The 18,075-nt window shown below is 37.0% G+C and overlaps 1 protein-coding gene across 1 annotated transcript; it reads left to right on the top strand.

Annotated features, from left to right (window-relative positions):
* The first annotated feature begins 811 nt into the window (after nt 1-811).
* PRKCI (protein kinase C, iota) lies at nt 812-17,882 on the top strand. Its single transcript, XM_010006661.1, has 16 exons — nt 812-926; nt 4,884-4,973; nt 6,243-6,293; nt 7,460-7,545; nt 8,857-8,997; nt 9,643-9,697; nt 10,384-10,442; nt 10,896-11,072; nt 12,016-12,113; nt 13,144-13,230; nt 13,860-13,995; nt 14,839-14,926; nt 16,083-16,208; nt 16,300-16,379; nt 17,382-17,471; nt 17,763-17,882. The coding sequence occupies exons 1-16, from the start codon at nt 812-814 to the stop codon at nt 17,880-17,882; spliced, it is 1,599 nt and encodes a 532-aa protein (XP_010004963.1).
* The last annotated feature ends 193 nt before the right edge of the window (nt 17,883-18,075 follow it).

The raw sequence follows: 18,075 nt of genomic DNA, 5'->3' as shown, positions 1-18,075 counted from the left end.
CAGCTTGCTCTTTTTTTGCCACCTTTCTCTGCACTGTATCTGAAATCCTTTGTTTAAAGGACTGTAACCCTGGGTCACCTGTACCCCTGTAAGGCCCAGCAAATACCAAGACAGTGGGCCAGCATTTTATGTTAGAGTGTGTTAAAACACTAGCCTAACTAACTCTTAGTTATAATAGAAATTTCCATCCTGCATAAAAATAGTGAATTTTAATTCTGAGTGAATGCCTCTCTGTCCATCTTCCCTGTTATTGCAGTAAAGCATCACAGGTCTTTTTTTAAAGGCACTTTAAATATTTGGAACACCCCCCCAAATCTGCTATGAAACCTGATTAATAATTTTCATTAATGTTTCATAACATGTACACCATCAAAATTTAGTTGAAGAAGATGTGTATGTTCTTACAATGTATTTATACCTAATAACAAAGAAAAACAAACTGCTAAAGAGAAAGCAAAACCAGCAATAACTTAATAGCGTTCTTCAAAATTTTTGGAACATTTAAGTCTTTGATTTCCTTTCTTTGTGTGGTTAATATTTGCAGCAACTCACTTCATAGTTACTTGGGCATTAAAATATTTTTTTTCTTAATTAAATTAAGTAGTTGGTAATAAAAATCAGTTGGAGCCTGACTTGACTACAGTAAGGGAATTTATGTGCTAATGTTTTACTAATAATTATTATTTTTAGGGGTCTGCAGCAAGGATGATTTTTATACTAGTGGTATGTAGAAGGTGTTAGAGACATTGAGCAAATGCAATATATTGCAGTATATTTTATCAAATCTATTTTTCTTTTGCTCAGGGACATCATGATAACATATTTTGAACCTTCCATCTCATTCGAGGGGCTGTGCAGTGAAGTTAGAGACATGTGCTCCTTTGACAACGAACAGCTTTTCACCATGAAATGGATTGATGAAGAAGGTAAATTAATGTTTGGTCTTATGACAAATTTTTGATCAATATGTTCCTCAGCTCTCTAGCTCTCCTCTCCCTTTCATCTTTTCCTTTCAATCTGCCTTCATAGGATAAGCTTATAAAACATACTTCATAACAGTGATTTTAGAAATATTTAATCTGACTGTAGAAATAATGGTTATCCAATGCCTTTGTAAGTGGATCTTAATGGAAAAATTGTTTCAAATTACTTAGCATGGAGAGCTGTATTTTTATAGCTGAATAAATAAATTAAAATTCCGTAGTTATCAAAATATGAATTTGATGTTAGCATTTCTTAGGGAGGAAATAGAAAATCTTCCCTTTTACTGATGAAGAAGCTCATGGTTTCCATTAAGTCTTAAATCATTCAGAGTTAAACTAACTTTAAATGATACAAAGCTCAGTATTTATCAACAGTATTTATACAATTCAATGTATAGTTGAGGTGGATGTGTAACCAAACCAGTTATATTTTGAGTGTTTGTATCCTCTGTTACTTCAGTAACTTAAAGTTTCTCAACACACAACTATTAGTAAAACTTTTTTTACCTATTAAAAGAGAAATTACCTGTCCAAGTAGCTCTTCATCAAAGTGTGGTGGTAGTAGTAGTAGCTTTGGCTGAGAACTTTTGTCATTTCCAGCTATTATGTTATTCCTGTTAAAGTCTACCTTGGGTGAAAAATGTTCAGTCTGTTCTGCCTTTTTCTTAGCAGAAGTGGTCCTGTTCTGAGCTGGATGTATACATGAGGAATCTTTTTCAATGGTTATTTGTAGTTCCTCTTTTCTTAGTGGAATTGGTGCATTGAGCTATACCAAAAAGATATGTGGATTATGAAATAGCTGTTGAGTTACTTTAACTAAGTACTTGATGCAGTACATAAAAGGCCATAATGTGCAGTGATTTGTTGGCAGTGATTAGTGTTTGTATGCAGTGATTAGCATAAATGGTGCTTATAGAACTGTTTCCTCCCCTTCTCACAGCTTTTCCATTCCAAGTGGGCCAGTTTATCCAGAGCTTAAAGCAAAATATGGACCAAAACTGATTTCTTGAAGTGCTATATGGGCAGGTGTGTCAAAGATTTTGTGGGCCTGGGAATCTGAGCAGGTTTTCTTTTTTTTTTTTTTTTTTCCCCTCTCATCATTCCCAAGTTGTTTACACCAGACAGATGCAGTAAATCAAAAAGAACAATGTTTATGACCAGATTTCTGTGCATAATTGAACTTTTACTTCATAGTAAGCTTAGTGATTTGTTTTTCTTGAGGATAATAGACTTCTCACTGAAGAGGGAGAGTCAGTCATAGTAAGAAGTATGTGGGGTTTTTTATGAAACATTTGTAAAAAATTTGTCTGCAGATCTAATAGTTTACTTGAAAGATCCATTCTGTCTCATTTTCTGCTCTCTAGAGACAGGCTTTAAAAAAAAGGAATGCTGCTGGCAGACTTTATGCATTCACATAGGATTCCATTTTCACAAACAATCAGTGTTTGCTTTAATCATTGACTTCCAGTTTAATGTCAGTAGAGGAAAAGTTAAGCTGAGTGTGTTTTAAAAAAATCCCCATGAATTTATTATGAGTAATTCTTACATCTACAATGAAGGGCCTCTTGCCAAGACTCCTGCCTCCTCTCTTCCTCCCTCCACCAATGTTTAGTGTTTTCAGTTGGTTTTCTTTCTAGAAACTCACAGTTTGTTTTCCTGGAAAATTCCCCTGTTGCATCCTCTTCACTAACACTGTAGTTCACTCTTTAATAATAGCGTGAGGGGCTGCGTATACACAGTGGATTGATGCTTCTTACACTGCTATCAAAGCTTCTTGAGACAAGATATGGTATCCAGGCCATCTTTTCACTACTTATCTGATCAAGCAATTTAGTCTGTGCCTTAACCGGATTTGACTGGCCACTGACATTTTTATTTGTCATTTACTCAATGTCTTCTCAGTCTTTGCAAGATGCAGAGCATCTTCTCTGATTACTTCTGTTTCATAGAGATAATGGACACATAAAGGCAGATCTAGTTTAGTTGAGTGGAATCACTTAAATGGTTGGATCCAACTGGAAAACAATTAGCTTGTTTTGATTCTAGGCAGATTTCTATTTTATCTATGTGCAGTCAGTTCACTGTACCTCTGTCTTGTGAAATGCACAGTAGGATGAAACTGGCCTGCTATTTGTGTTCATTCTGTTGTTTCTTGCTACATAATTCAAAAGTAAACATTTTCCTGAGTCTTTATCTCAGCTTTTAAAGAAGGCTTTAAAGGAGGCTGCCAAATTCTTACTGGTCTGATCTAGACTAGTAAGGGAGAGGATTTGTAGCTCATCTGTTCTATATATCTAGTTACCACTGAAAACACTTTGTGGGTTAAGACTTCTGTTATCCCTCTTTAGATTTTTTTTTTTTAAGTGAAATTGTGAGTCTGAGAGCTGTGTTGGAGAGGATCAGTTACATGCTATTAACATTGTCAACTGAATTGTGATCACCAAAAAACTAATGTGGGAATGGAGTTTAATTTTTAAGTTTCCTGTTGATGTCTGTAAACCTTCAGTTCCTAGTCAGAAGCATTGTATATGTTCTCAAGATCTTCCTTTTCTTCTGCCAAAAGGAGAACTGTTTGCACAGGTGTCAGAAACAAGCAAAGAAAAACTGGTTGTTTGATTTTCATAGTGAATAAATCCAATTGTTCCTTCTCCTCCCCGTGTGAATTTGTGCAGTGGGTGGGCAGGTTGGTCTTCAGATAGGCTAATTTCGGGGGGAGACAGTATGGTGAAAAATTACTACAGCTGGCTTAGAATAATAGTTTTGAGCATGTTGACATGCAGAAGAGAATAAAGACAGAAGGCTGCAAATGGACAATGCAAATGCATTACTAATATTTTAGCAATGTGAAAGAATGGATACAGGAGAGAGAAAACAAGTTAACTGGAAAAACTTTTGTAGGGTGAGTTGTGAATACCTACTTGCCTGCTAAGTGTGTGGTTCTGCTGAAAAACCTCAGCAATGCCCATATTAATTTTGATATCTTGTAGTACGAAACAAAAAGAGACTAGACCCAGGTCCTCAGGTTTTAAACTTAACTGTATGTCACAGTTGCCCTGAGGTAGTTAAAAGTTACATAGTAAATCTGAAAAGTATCTTTGTAAGTTATTTTTTTTAAATAGAAAGTAGATCTCTGCAGAGATCTTAGCCCTAAACTGTTACTTCTGAAACAAGTAATCCAACACAGTGTTGTCAGAGAAACTTTAAAATACATTCCAAATGCTTGTGTGATAATCTGCTCCATCTCAAATAGTTAAACAAGTAGTCAAAAAAAACCAAACCTCAACCACAAAGATGCAACCAACACACACTTTCTTCCTGCCTGGGTGCCCTTCCTTTAAGGGATTTTACTTCAAGTAGCCCTGTGCATGTGAAAATAGTTGTTAAAAATCAGAAAAATTGGGTGTTTCCTCTTATGTTACATGATTTTTCCAATGTCTTGATTGAGGTTTTAGGAAAGACTAGAGGTCTTATTGTTCTTTTACCGCTTGCTTAAATTCTTGGCAACATTGAATCAGCTGTGAAAATAGAATTGACTGGGTTCTAAATAAAACTTCATGAAGTAAAGTGGACTCTTAGAAGGATTCTAAGTGCAGGAAGAGAACCTGCATCTCCTGTACTGAAGTGATGTGTAACCATACTTGTAGCAGACAATACCAGTGATGTTTTGTGATTATGATCTTCTTGCCTCTTAGGAATATCTTATATTTTTATTTCCCCTGAAAGCATTCAATGTGACTGTATTTTCAGATGTACTCTCTGAACAGCATTAAATACAAATACTGCCAACCTTGGGAATATTTTTCTGTTTTGTTAATTATCTTAGAACTGACCTGAGGGAACAGTTGAATGGCACAGAACTAACGGGACTGAGTTTTGTATTGTTCTCTTCTCTTTCTGCAGGAGATCCATGTACTGTTTCTTCTCAGCTGGAGTTAGAAGAGGCTTTTCGGTTGTATGAACTAAACAAGGATTCAGAGCTTCTGATTCATGGTATGGTGAAATTCACTGTATTACTTCTCATGTCTGTACCTGTGGTGAAGTGGAATTTTTACCTTGCATTGTCTGTGTCTTTTGTATGGCCTCCTCAGTTGAAGCCTGGTGTGGCATTCTGTCAAGAGGCTGCTGAAGACCATGCATTCTGCTTTTTAGCTGTCAGCACTTTGTCCATGTTCTTTATTGAATCAAGGGAAAGAAAAATATTTCACTGATAGTTTATTGATGAAAGACAGCCCCAGTCTCATTAAATCATCCCTTTGTACTTTTGCTGGCAACAAATGGTAGAAGGTATATAGTACAGAGTCCTACACTTTGTTACTGCTAAGTGCTTCACAGCAGCATCTGTATTATGCAAGAAGTGTTTGAACTCCCTTGTGATGCCAGAATAGTTAAGTCTTGTAAAATTAGGTCCTTTAGACCAGATTTGAACCTGATAATATCATGCCCCTGTCTGATGTGTAATTGTTCAATTTTTATTTTGAAGTGACATATACCTATTTTGGTAGCTTCTGCAGTATATTTTCTTACCATAGGTACCTTTCTACAAGCAGAAGATAGATTTGAGTTTAACAGAGATTATAGCAGAAAAGCAGGGATCACTGTAGGGTTACACTACAGTGTATAACATGGTATTTCTGTAAGTTTACCATTTGGAAGGGACAACTTTTCAGCTCCCCACAAAGACTTGGAAAAAGAGGAAGAACATAATTGGTTTCTGTATATTTTTCACTGTTTCTGCATATATAACTTCAGTATGCTCTCTAATCTGCCCTTTCTTCATTTATTTTTGTGTTTGATAAGCTTCTGATTAAACCAGCACTAGGGCTATTGCTCCCCAGTTTTACTTCTCTCTGGCAGTTACTGAAGGTAAATAAACTGGAAAAGGACTAATATAGACAAGATCATATGTAGCTGTTGGGACCCTGTAGTATAATATATTATTGTCAAGATTTCCAGATACTGACTGTGATTGTTTGTCACATGAGAAACCAGAATCATTACTTATTTGTAGTTTCTTTCTTTAGGAAATAACTTTGTTTATTTTGCTTTTTGCTCATATTTCCTATGTGGATCACTGTTACGTCAGCAAAAAGGTTCTGTGGCAGCTTTGCAGCTCACCTGCTCTTCCACAGGGTTTTGGTAAAATGAGTCTGTGCAATCTTCCTGAGTAGTGGAATGCCTTTCAGAAGTGTTACATTTAATCCAAAGATTTATTTTCTGTCCAAAATAAAAATTAATCAGAAGTTAATGTTTTTCTTGCAGTATTTCCTTGTGTACCAGAACGGCCTGGCATGCCTTGTCCAGGAGAAGACAGTAAGTAGGCATCTTAGTTAACAAGTACAGAAAACCAGGAATTTGGATTTCCTGTTTTAGAAGATGTTTATATTCTATTGTTTGGCATCCTACACTTACAAATATTAATAATGCCAATGTTTACAAATTAAATATTTAAAAGGAAGAGAAAGTCTTTTTGAACTCAAATGTTGTTTTTCATTTCTGAATCATTGTTAATAAGCATTTCACATTCCTGTTAACTATCCATGTCACTCTGCTTTCCGTGCTTTTGCCTCTTTTATTGTGGCAGTTTTTTATCCTATACCTGTTTGGTGGTTGCCAGATTGCTGGCTGACTAACCTGAGCAAAGGCTTGTAACCAGTGGTGATGACTTGTATCACCATGTAGAGGGATGTGGTTAATTCACTTTAAATTGATGTTTAGGTACTGTCAGGAGTATTTTCTGAAAACCTCTGAAGTTACATTAGCTAAGGTACTAGATGTTAAAGAGGTGATTTTACCTCTGTCTGAAAGTTCTATAAAAGAGCACATCTGTGCTCTGCACACATGCTTCTGTCAGCTTGATATCCCAGTCTCTGCCAGATGTCAGTGAGCATGCTTAAAAGTTAACTTAGGCAGTATGGGTAACACTGCTTTTCTTTAAAAATGAGGTTGCTGACTAAATCAGAAGTAGACTTGCAACTAAGTGTAGTTTTCAGTTTTGGTTCCTGACATGCCTCTAGTATTAGAAAATGAAAATTAAAAAAACCAAAGCAATCAATAGTGGCAGCAGTGGAGGCAAAACACTGGAGGATTTTTCCAAGCAACGTCATAAACCAGAGCAGGCTTCTGAAGCTTGCCTTCTTTCCTCCTTCCCCTTTCTCCACAGCTCCTCCCCAAGATTAGGTAAGGTAGGTGCATACTTTGCACACAAGTGTTTGTATTGGTTGGGCAGTTTTCCTTCTCTTGACTTACTGTTCCTTTGCCTGTGGAAAAGCAGAATGAACTTCGAGTTCAGTGGGATATTCTATTTCAATGTTTTTCCAAAATCTAAACAATTTAAAAGATACTTGGAACGTTACTCTGTTTGCATCAAGAGTTAAACTTTCCTCTGCAAATCACTCTACACAGAAACGTCCATGAGAAGATGTTACAGTTCTGTGTTTGTATTTTGATGGCTATAATTGTATGTTTTTCCCTCTTAGAATCCATTTATCGCCGAGGCGCCCGCCGGTGGCGAAAGCTCTATTGTGCAAATGGTCACACTTTCCAAGCCAAACGATTTAACAGGGTGAGACTCTTACTGGGTTCTGAAAACCATGATACAGGGATGTCTTAACTTTTATAGTTACAATGTCTCTGCCTTGTAAAATTACAAGGTACCAGTATTCTCCTTGTTGTTGTTGTTGTATGTAGGCTTCTAGTAACCCTGTAGTTCCAGGAAACTTTATTATTATTAGATTATCAGGAACTTAAAATAGGAAAAAAAATTAATTGGTTGCAATTCACCTTACATATACTCTGAAACTATGATGTTGATTATATAAAAGCTCCCATCAAAATCTTCCCAGAGGGCAAACTTGAACACTGGCATTGGATGATTATGAGCTGAAAGTACATTTTCAGGTTTTTAAGTTCTGGGAGTAAGAAAGTCTGAACTCGTTTATGATGCACAGACTTTTCTTTCATGACTTTTAAAGGAAAAACTGAGGTGTTTCTCCAAACAGCCTGCTTATGATGGCAGGTAATCAATTGAAAGTATCAAACCATTTGTAATAATTTCAAGACTAAATAGTAAAATATAATCAGCTAGGGACCTAAGATTATCTGTTGTAATTAGAAATTTCTAAGCAAGAGCAAAAAAACAAACGTGAAATATTTTAATAAGCCAAGGTCCTTGACAGCTTCAATAATCTTTCCTTCTTTTCTAAGCTCAGTGTATTGTGTGCTTAATGCTTAAGATTGTCTCCACTAAACTTCCATCTTGAGCATCCTTCATATCTAATTTCTGCTTGTTTTGGGTTTTTTTGAGCTCTTTCTGGTAAAAGGCTGTCAAGGCACCATATTTTAATCACTTTCCACTCTTGCTGTATTAGGCACCCTGTTTTCATGGCTCTTTTGAGGTGTTTTGCAGTGATATTCCCATTTCTTGTTATCTGGTGGTTTAATGTGTTGAAGCTTTTGCTCTCCTGCCTCCTTCTGCCCAAGTCTAAGGACCCATTGACACAGGGAGATGATGAGACATAGCAGATGAGGTTGGTCACAGCAGCCTGCTGGTTCAGCTGCAGTGCTTTTGACCTGGAGGTGGCTCATGTCTCTCTGGGTCCATGGGCAGCAGAAGAAGCTGGTTGTGCCTGCACCTTCCCATGTACAGCAGCTGTTGCTTATTGTTCAGTTGTAATTTTGCAGCTCCTCTGTGTTTTATCTGCCTGTTTGTGGTTAATATTTTCAGATAGGGACTCATGGTGTAGTGGCACATTAAGTAGGGATGTCTCTGACCTTATCCTGTGTTCTTTGATAATGAAAATGTGGCTGAATAGCTTTTTTTGTTATTATTGTATAGTTTTGCTCTTTAATCAGTTTTGTTGTTTTGTCATTCCAGAGAGCTCATTGTGCCATCTGCACTGACCGAATATGGGGCCTGGGTCGCCAAGGATATAAATGCATCAACTGTAAACTCCTTGTTCACAAGAAGTGCCACAAACTTGTCAGCCGTGAGTGTGGCCGCCACGCGCTGCAACCGGTGAGCGCAACTGCCCTGAAAAGTTGCTTTTTATAAACAACAACCAAAGAAAAAAGCCTGTTTTTTACTAAGGGTTTTCAATAATTCTGTGGCTTGCTGTGACACTTTGCAAGAAAGTTTGGGAATCACCAAACAGAATGGTAATTTAGGGGCAAGGTGGGAGTCTAACTTTCACATCTGATGTTTTTTCCTGTGTCAAATATGAACATGTGATATTTTTATCTGATCTTTCACAGTGTTGTCACATAGCTCATATAGATCTGTAAATTTATACATATGCACACACTCTATTTTACATGTTGAAAATTAAGTACAGGTAAAACAAATTCTCTAAATATCTGTTAAATTATTAGACTATTTCCCATTTTGCAGAAAAGGAAAATGAAGTGTAAAAGTTTTTATTTTTCTCCCAAGAGATTCTATAATTTTTAGTCCTTAAATCCACAGAAAATATTTAGATTATTCCTGCTCCTGGTTTAATTATAAAAGCAGAAAACTACAAGTCTATATTATGTGGATTCACGTGACTAATATATGTGCTGCTGAAGTACTTGAGCTTTCCTGTCTCATTTCTCATCTGCTGTGCTTCTTTATGTTTGTCACACTTGGATAATCTTATTACAAAAATCCTGTGTGTATTTACAGGAACCAATAATGCCTATGGATCCGTCGTCAGTAAATCCAGATAATGTAGAATCAGGTAAGATCAATACTTTTTTTCTTTAAATTAATGTAAGTTGCTGAAACGTGGACTTTGGGGTTTAAAATGAAACAGAATAAGTTCTTTTAAAATCCTTCTTTACTTTTGTTTATAGAACAGGAAAAATAAGATAGTTTTTTAATGCTAGGGGGAGTATAAGTATAATAATTCTTCAGTTTTTCATATCTTAGCAATTGAAGAAACTTGGCTAAAAAGGAAGAATTTAGGGTCTCAGTTACGTTTGTCCATCAGTAGGCTGTGATCTTTAAATGCCCTGATCAAACAAGTGAAAAAAGAAAAAACCTTAACAGAATTAACAGTTTTTACTGTATCAGTAGCAGAACAGGTTTGTTCCTGTAGCATTCATAGTGATGGTCCTATTTCAATTTGGATTTGCACAGTGAATCACTGTTCTGCAAAAGATCCCGTGTGTGTAGTCAAGATTAATCTGAAGAGATCTCCAAATATAATTGATGGGGCTTTTTATTCGTCATAACTGATGATCAGTGCAGTATTGCAAAAAGGTTATTCTGATGGTCTAAAGAAAAACAACAAACAGTTTTGAATACTTACAGTAGATGCATTTAAATTATTTATCTCTGAGCTTTTTTGTGGGGGGTGAATCTTAAGGTAAAAGAAAATACTTTTGTGTTGCTTTGGTCTAATCATTTCTCTTGCACCTCTAGTGATTCCTTACAATCCCTCAAGTCATGAGAGCTTGGACCATGTCGGTGAAGAAAAAGAGGTAAAGCATCTTGACCATGCTAACTGAGTTCAGAGATCTTAAAACCTGTGTCTCTCTCAGTTTCAGTATGTTAGTAATCTGATTTTCACAAACTGAAAACTAGTACATAAAGCACATTTGGGTTGCTTGCTCAGGTGTTCACATGCATGGCTCGAAAGCTCTTTTATTTTGAACCTTGAGATGTGCTTTGATTTAGAAAGACAAGATGTGCTTTGACTTGGAAGGTATTCTAAACTCCTCCAGTTTTGTTTTTCTTTATCTGCCAAGTCTCCTCTGCCTCCTTTCTTTCCCCTCACATTCCTTTCCAGGACAGTGCATTTTTAAGAATAACAAGTGTTAATTAATTGAGCTACTTGTTTATATTAATTTTGCTGCTCTGTTTGGAATGCCAGCTTCTGCACTTGTTAAAATTGGCAAGCCTGCTTACTAATTGCCAAGTATCTTTATCAACAGGCAATGAGCATCAGAGAGAGTGGCAAAGCTTCCTCCAGTCTGGGTCTGCAGGATTTCGATTTGCTCCGGGTTATAGGAAGAGGCAGTTATGCCAAAGTGCTGCTGGTTCGCCTGAAGAAAACGGAGCGCATTTATGCAATGAAAGTAGTGAAGAAAGAGCTCGTCAATGATGATGAGGTAAGCAAGCTTTTTATCAGTAAATTAGGCCACTCTTCCACTTCAGAGTCTACCACAAAGTGAGAGCCAGGCTTCTGGGTCTGCAACACTTACTTGAAAATGACACATGCTGTTTCTTGTACATACTGTACTACAGAAGGTTCACGATTTTGAGATCTTCACTGGCACATGTAGCTCGGAGCTGCCCTCCTGTGCCAGTGGTTTCTGTCAGGAGTCTGTTGTTGCCTCTGTTGTCAGTGTCTCCTTTTGTAATCAGCACTGTCTGCAGCAGTGCTCCTGCAGAATACAAGTTAGTAAGCCTGACTTGCTTCGTTATTTTGGATCAGTGTTCCAGACCTCTCCTGCTGAGCTGGTTTGCTGGGCTTAAAAAGAAATGGCTGGAGTCTGTTTTCCGTATGTTGACGTTGTTTTTTGTCGCAGAGCAGAACTCAGTGGTATTTTATCAAACCTCCATCTTAAACATTTGTAGCTTTACAATGATTAGTGTAAACTAAGCAGAATTGCAGTATTAAACTGCTAAACACCTCTTGTGGCTGAAGATTTTTCTTATGTTTCCTTAGGCTACTCTGAAAAGACTAAAGTGACTGTGGTTTGTTACCTGAGAGCTTTTGCATTTATCTCTTGGTGTGCCATTGGTTTCTTTTGCATTTCTTGATGCTACTTCACATGTCTACATCAGTTAATCTGTTTTACATGTGTGTGTTTTCTTTCCCAAGTGTAGTTACACATTGAGGATAAAAGCACAGGACACTCAAAACAGGAAAAAAATGAGCATATGTTAAATTTTTTTACTTCAGATTGAAGAGATATATAATACTACATGTTTTTGCAAAGGAAGCAAGGATGGCAAAACACTTGAATATTTTTCTACTGGTTGTCATTAATACTTGACCTAAGAAGAGCAACAGTCCTTTTCTGATTATGGCTTTTCTTCAATAAATAGGATATTGATTGGGTTCAGACGGAGAAACACGTCTTTGAACAGGCTTCAAATCATCCCTTCCTTGTTGGACTACACTCCTGCTTCCAGACAGAAAGCAGGTAAAGGTCATAAGATAAGGAGATAGTCTTACTGAAAGCATTTCATACTATTGGGCACCTCAAGGACCCATTTAAAGCATTAAGTGTTAGGTAGGTAGCAAAAGTTAGTGCACTGTAAATCATTGAGACGTTTCATGAGCAAAAGGCCACATTTATCTTAAGTTTTTCAGATGTGGAAGATGCAAAAGAATGTAAAGTAGTGTATAGGAAAGTAAAGGTATGATGGGAAGGAGTCTGGGCAGGAAGAGAGGTGCAGGTAGCAGGAAAAAAGGCCATATGTATGAGGTAGAAGACAGAACCTAGATCGGGAAGAAAAAAGTATTTAGGGACAGAAATCCCAAGTACAAAAAATGAGGAAATGTATCTCAAAATTCCATGGGCTCTCTTAAGTCAAGTCTGAGCAAGACTTGGAAAAATAATGTCTGAATTTTAAAAGGGAAAACAGGGTAATAGAGATGAAAATGGTTATTTTTTGTGTGTGCTGGTATATAGAAGTGATTGCCATAGGTTATTACTCTATACAGTCATAATTTTCAGTGTATATAAAATATAGTTATTTTATATTTAAACAACATCCTTGCTGTTTGAAAAGTTAACAGACAAGTGGAGGGAAGTCAGAAGAAATAATATTTGTAATATCCTAATAGTATTTACCACAAACAAGGGAGATTAAGGGGATCAGGAAGGAAAATGAGAAACATCTTTTTCTGACTTGTACATAGAAACTGATGTGAATCTATTTATAGTCACATAATAATGACAAGCAGTAGCTGTAATGGATTAGGAATGTGGAAAGGATTACTTACTTTCCTTAAGCAGCAAAGGAATTATCTAGAGAAACTTTGTATATTTAATTATTTTTTTTTAATTTGGGGAATTAATTCAAAGGGAAAGAAGATGCTGTAAGCAGCCTTGTTACCAGAGAGATGTGAGGAGTTGAACTGGCAGAGTTCCATGGCAGGCCTAGACCATCTCAAACCTCTTTTAGCCTCGTGTACAATAATTTGTAACAAATTCCTGTGTGTTTCAGGTTATTCTTTGTTATAGAGTATGTAAATGGTGGAGATCTGATGTTTCATATGCAGAGGCAGAGAAAGCTGCCAGAGGAGCACGCCAGGTATGCCCAATCCAGATTTCTTGCATCAAAACAGCTGCTTTTCTGATACAGTGCAGTCATGCAGAGATTATGATGATGAGCCAGCAAATCTTCTCCAGATGTTAAGGATTTAAGGAATGTGAAACTGCATCCTCATTTTAATGATGCAAGCCATCCCTGCATGTGATGAACACATGCCATATTTTTGTTTCAAGGAGGAGCTGTGATAGGAGGCACTTAGATGTTGTTTGTATTAGCATTAACCTGGGTGACTTCAATCTGATTCTGAATTTTTTTTCTAGAAAAAAGCTGTTGTGGCATTTTTTTTAATTGTCTAATGATACCAGTGTGTTTCTCTTAAAATAACCACTACCAGCTGTCCAGGCAAATGCTGAGTTCTTGGTGCATATGCTTAATCTCAGCTGGTGAAATGAAAAGGATTATTTCAGTAGACATTAATATTAATAAAAAATATTTTTAAGTGACTGTGGATGGAAAAGTTTGTATGAGTATTAACAGCTTATCCACTTCTGATAAAAAATAATAGAATACAGAGGATTATATTTAGAAAAGTGTCATACTACCAAGGTTATGTTATTGTGGTTTGGGGTTTTGATTACTTGAGTAATCAATATCTTTTTCCACATCAGGTTTTATTCTGCTGAAATCAGTCTAGCATTAAACTATTTACATGAACGAGGCATAATCTACAGAGACTTAAAACTGGATAATGTGCTACTAGATTCTGAAGGGCATATTAAACTCACAGATTATGGCATGTGCAAGGTAAGCTCTAGTTTCTTAACCACTGAAAAGATGAATGAAGAAATTGTCATAAATTAAAAGACACATAGACTTAAAAATATGAAATTTCAAGGTACTCATACACTGTGCAGACAGGCTGTATACTCATTTACCTTCTACAAATTAAGAAAAGAATGCCAAAGAGCACAGATTTACATATGTATTACTGTTTGTTTTTTATAAAGCTGCTTTATCAACTTGTCTGGGAGGGGTAAGCTGAAATAGTCATGTCATGGAATTGCCATTATGCTGATCAATCAGAATTATTTTAAATGCTATAATTTTGTTTAAGCAACTGAAAAGCATAAAATAACACATTAGGAAGGTCCTCAGGAAGTCTAATCCACTCTCCAGCTCAAGGAAGAAGGGTAAGCTACAAGATCAGGCCAGGTTACCAAGGGCTTCATTCATTCTGGTCTTGAAAACTTCCAAGGATGAAGACTACACAACTCCTTGGGTGACTCCCCCCTATTCTGCATCCCATGCTCTTCTCTGAAAATCTTGTATCTGTCCAACACAACACCCCTGTCATGGAAGCTGTTCACCATGCCTCAGTTGTTTCCACTTGCCTATCATTGAAGATGTGATGGAACTTTATAGCTAAAACATTAAAAGTGGTATGTGCCATTGTCTTGAGACTCCAGATGCAACCCACTTCTCTTCTGAACCAAGCAGTGTTTGGTATTCATTTACATACAGATTTACATATAATTTTACTGAAATGAAAGCTGTTTATTCAAGGTACTGTAATTCAAAATTAAGTTCTTAGCAGAGGGGGAATGTGAGATATTTGGGTAACTAATTTCTTCCCATCTTTTCTTAAAGGAGGGTCTGAGACCTGGTGACACAACCAGCACGTTCTGTGGGACTCCAAACTATATTGCACCTGAAATTCTCCGGGGGGAGGATTATGGTAAATTGAGTTTTTTTCACAACTGCCATGCATCTTTCACTTGTCCCTTCCTTCTTACTCAAGTTGTTCAGCAGTCAAAAGGAGATGTCAGTGTCAGGCACATATCACTCTTAGTTCAGCATTTTCTTGTCTGAAAAAGTGAATAAACCCTTCAAAAGAAGGGCAGAAAACATTACACCAAGCAAAGGAGATACTTCCACATCTTAAAATCTATCAGTCTTGAAAAATAGTTTGAATCTTCAAAATCTATTATTGTTTATTTTAGATACAACCAATTATGTACTTGCAGCCTTGAATTGTGTTCAGTTTTGGAGCTTTATATTTTGCAGCAATTATAGTGTTAGATGTAAATGCATTGCAAAAGACCTAGATAGGAGACATCCCTTTCACAAATCTCAGTGTTAAAAATGAAATTATCTCTCTAATTGCTTGTTCAGGAAGTCCATGAGATTCCTGAAGCAAGAGAAGTAAGAGAGTATGGAAGACTTGCTGTGTGTTTCCTGTTATCCTTGCTTCCTAAGCTTCCAGTACTGTGCCAAGCTTGAGCTGTTTTCTTCCCTTAAGATTTTAGCAAGTCTACAATTAGTTCCCATTTAAAAAAAAAAAAAAGTGTGTATAATTTTTTCAATTCTACCATCTTATTTCAATTGATTGTCTCTTTCAGACTGGCTTCACATCTTCCTTATCACAGACTTTCTAGGCCAACCAGCCTGTGTCAGTCCCAACTTAGCTACTGAATACTTTTTTCTTTAGCAGGGAGTGGTAGAACAGATATGCTTAGCTCCATAAATTACTGGATAGCTACTATTAAGAATCACTTACTTCCTCTTTATCCCCTGCTGTGGAGAATACACTCTTGGTTAGTAATGACTAAGCTTAAATATTATCTAAACCCTTGTTAAGGTTCCAACACCAACCTTTAAACTTTTTGCATTTCCTTTTCGTTGTACAGCATTCCCTCCTGTCACACACAAAATTAATCACACAATATCGAGTGCTATTGTTACCTTTCCTTTACTCAGATAAACAGCAGCACTGGCAATACTTCAGTTTTTCAACCAATTATTTCTTCTCAAAACATGTATTTTTAGCCCCAAAAGTGTTGGTGTTTTTGCTCCAAATTATCTTCAGTGGTGTTTTCTCCTTTGGATTCTAGGCTTCAGTGTAGACTGGTGGGCACTTGGTGTCCTTATGTTTGAAATGATGGCAGGTCGGTCACCATTTGATATTGTTGGGAGTTCTGACAATCCTGATCAGAACACAGAAGATTATCTTTTCCAAGGTAAGTACCACGAGTGTTCCTACACTTTGTTTCTACTTACCTTTCATCTGTTCAGCAAAGGCTGATAGGTATGAACCTTGTTTTCTTGCAGTAATTTTGGAAAAACAGATCCGAATTCCCCGATCCCTTTCTGTCAAAGCAGCAGGTGTTCTAAAGAGTTTCCTTAATAAGGTAAGAGCTAAAGGGGACTATTTAAGACTTCTCAAGAGCAGCTGCTTTTTTTAAAACCTGGTGACTATTCTATGTATAGCACACATACTTTATCTGCCACGTACAGACATGGGGTGGAAAAGGTGTGATCCCAAAGCAGAATTTCAGTTGTGTTGGGGAACTTATTCTTGTTACTTGTCTTAGAACCTGAAGCTCTAGATTCTCAGAGTGGGATCACAAGTTTTCAAAAGGCTTAGAAATGCTCCGTGATTTCTTTAACCTGGGGACTGAACAAACTTACTAGGTTTATTTTGGTTCTTAAGCAGCTTAGCAAATCACTGACAACTGCTGAGGGAAGTGGAGAGGCAGTGAGTGTTCACTGTGTGCTGGTAGGTCACTAGCCTGAGAGTCAAAAGGTGCACATGTGGTAATGGACTAGTTCAAGCACATGTTGGCCTGTATTTAGTGAATGTTACCTGAGCGAGGAGAAAGATACAGGAAAAAAACCCAGATGTGGTTAAATTATTCTAAGAAAGTAATACTGTCCAAGAGCAGTGCTGCTGCTACAGCTCCTTGGTGATGTGTGTATGTGGGGCTGCACATACATGGAGATTGAATTGTCTTGTGAAAATAACCTTTCCACCATATTTATCTGCAACCTGCAACTGCTTCCCAGTGTGACTGCCTGGCACAGTTGGTCTGCTCAGGGAGGGGCAGGGAAGAATCAAGTTTACTTCTAATCTAACCAAGTTTGCTTTGAAGCATATGGTATGTTTAAACAGATCTGAATAAAAACTAAGAAGATGGCATGGCTTCTCATATAAAATTCTGTGAAAGGCTTCCATATATACATGCCTATTTCAAATAGAAAGTTGGAACAGCTTCCTAATGAAAGAATGCAACGTAGTTCTTCAGTGTCTCATATGACTCTGGTGTTTCACTTCTCACCGAGTTTATAACATTTGTATTTTATTCATGCATAGGCCATGGCACAGGTTTAGAAACATTTTCTTCCTTGTGCAGGATCCAAAGGAACGTTTAGGCTGTCATCCTCAGACAGGATTTGCAGATATCCAGGGACATCCCTTCTTCCGGAACGTTGATTGGGATCTGGTATGTGAATGCCCACCAGCTTGGCTTATTATCTTGGCATACAGAGGTGGCTTAACAACTTGTTTTGAGCATGAGATGGCCTTAAGCTCAAAAACCTTAAGCTCTTAACTTATGATGTACCATAATGATAATGCAGAATCTTTCAACCTTTTTACACGCAGCAGGTACAGTAGATTAATAGAATGATTGTACGAGTTATACAAAATAAACTTAATAACTTCCAGCCTTCTTTAAAAATAATTCAATAGGTTGTAGCTCGTTCTTGGTGTTACTAAGTGCATTTATTCTTAGATGGAGCAAAAGCAAGTGGTGCCTCCATTTAAACCAAATATATCTGGAGAATTTGGTCTGGATAACTTTGATTCCCAATTCACCAATGAACCTGTGCAGCTCACTCCAGATGATGAGTAAGTAATGTAGAATGTTCTGATAAGTCAGTGAAGGAGTTACAAAAATAGCTCCAGTTATAGTACATAGAGTATGTGTAAAGCAGTAAATAACATTTTCTTTTTGTGTTAGAAGAAAATTCTGTTGTGTTCTCATGGTAGACTTTGTAGGATTGGATTAATGTCGTACTCTGGGAAGATGTAAAAATCAACTGACA

This window comes from Chaetura pelagica, unplaced genomic scaffold (genome assembly GCF_000747805.2).
Source record: "Chaetura pelagica isolate M959 unplaced genomic scaffold, ChaPel_1.0 scaffold341, whole genome shotgun sequence".
Lineage (NCBI taxonomy): Eukaryota > Metazoa > Chordata > Aves > Apodiformes > Apodidae > Chaetura > Chaetura pelagica.
Note: the sequence above shows the minus strand (reverse complement) of the source record. Positions and strands in the feature narration are given on the sequence as shown.

What these genes read in the sequence shown, in the direction of transcription:
- PRKCI (XM_010006661.1), top strand. Translation starts at nt 812, where the DNA reads ATGATAACATATTTTGAACCTTCCATCTCATTCGAGGGGCTGTGCAGT. An exon ending in ATGTCGGTGAAGAAAAAGAG is followed by an intron (nt 10,443 to 10,895) that starts GTAAAGCATCTT and finishes CTTTATCAACAG; the next exon opens with GCAATGAGCATCAGAGAGAG. An exon ending in CTGCCAGAGGAGCACGCCAG is followed by an intron (nt 13,231 to 13,859) that starts GTATGCCCAATC and finishes TTTCCACATCAG; the next exon opens with GTTTTATTCTGCTGAAATCA.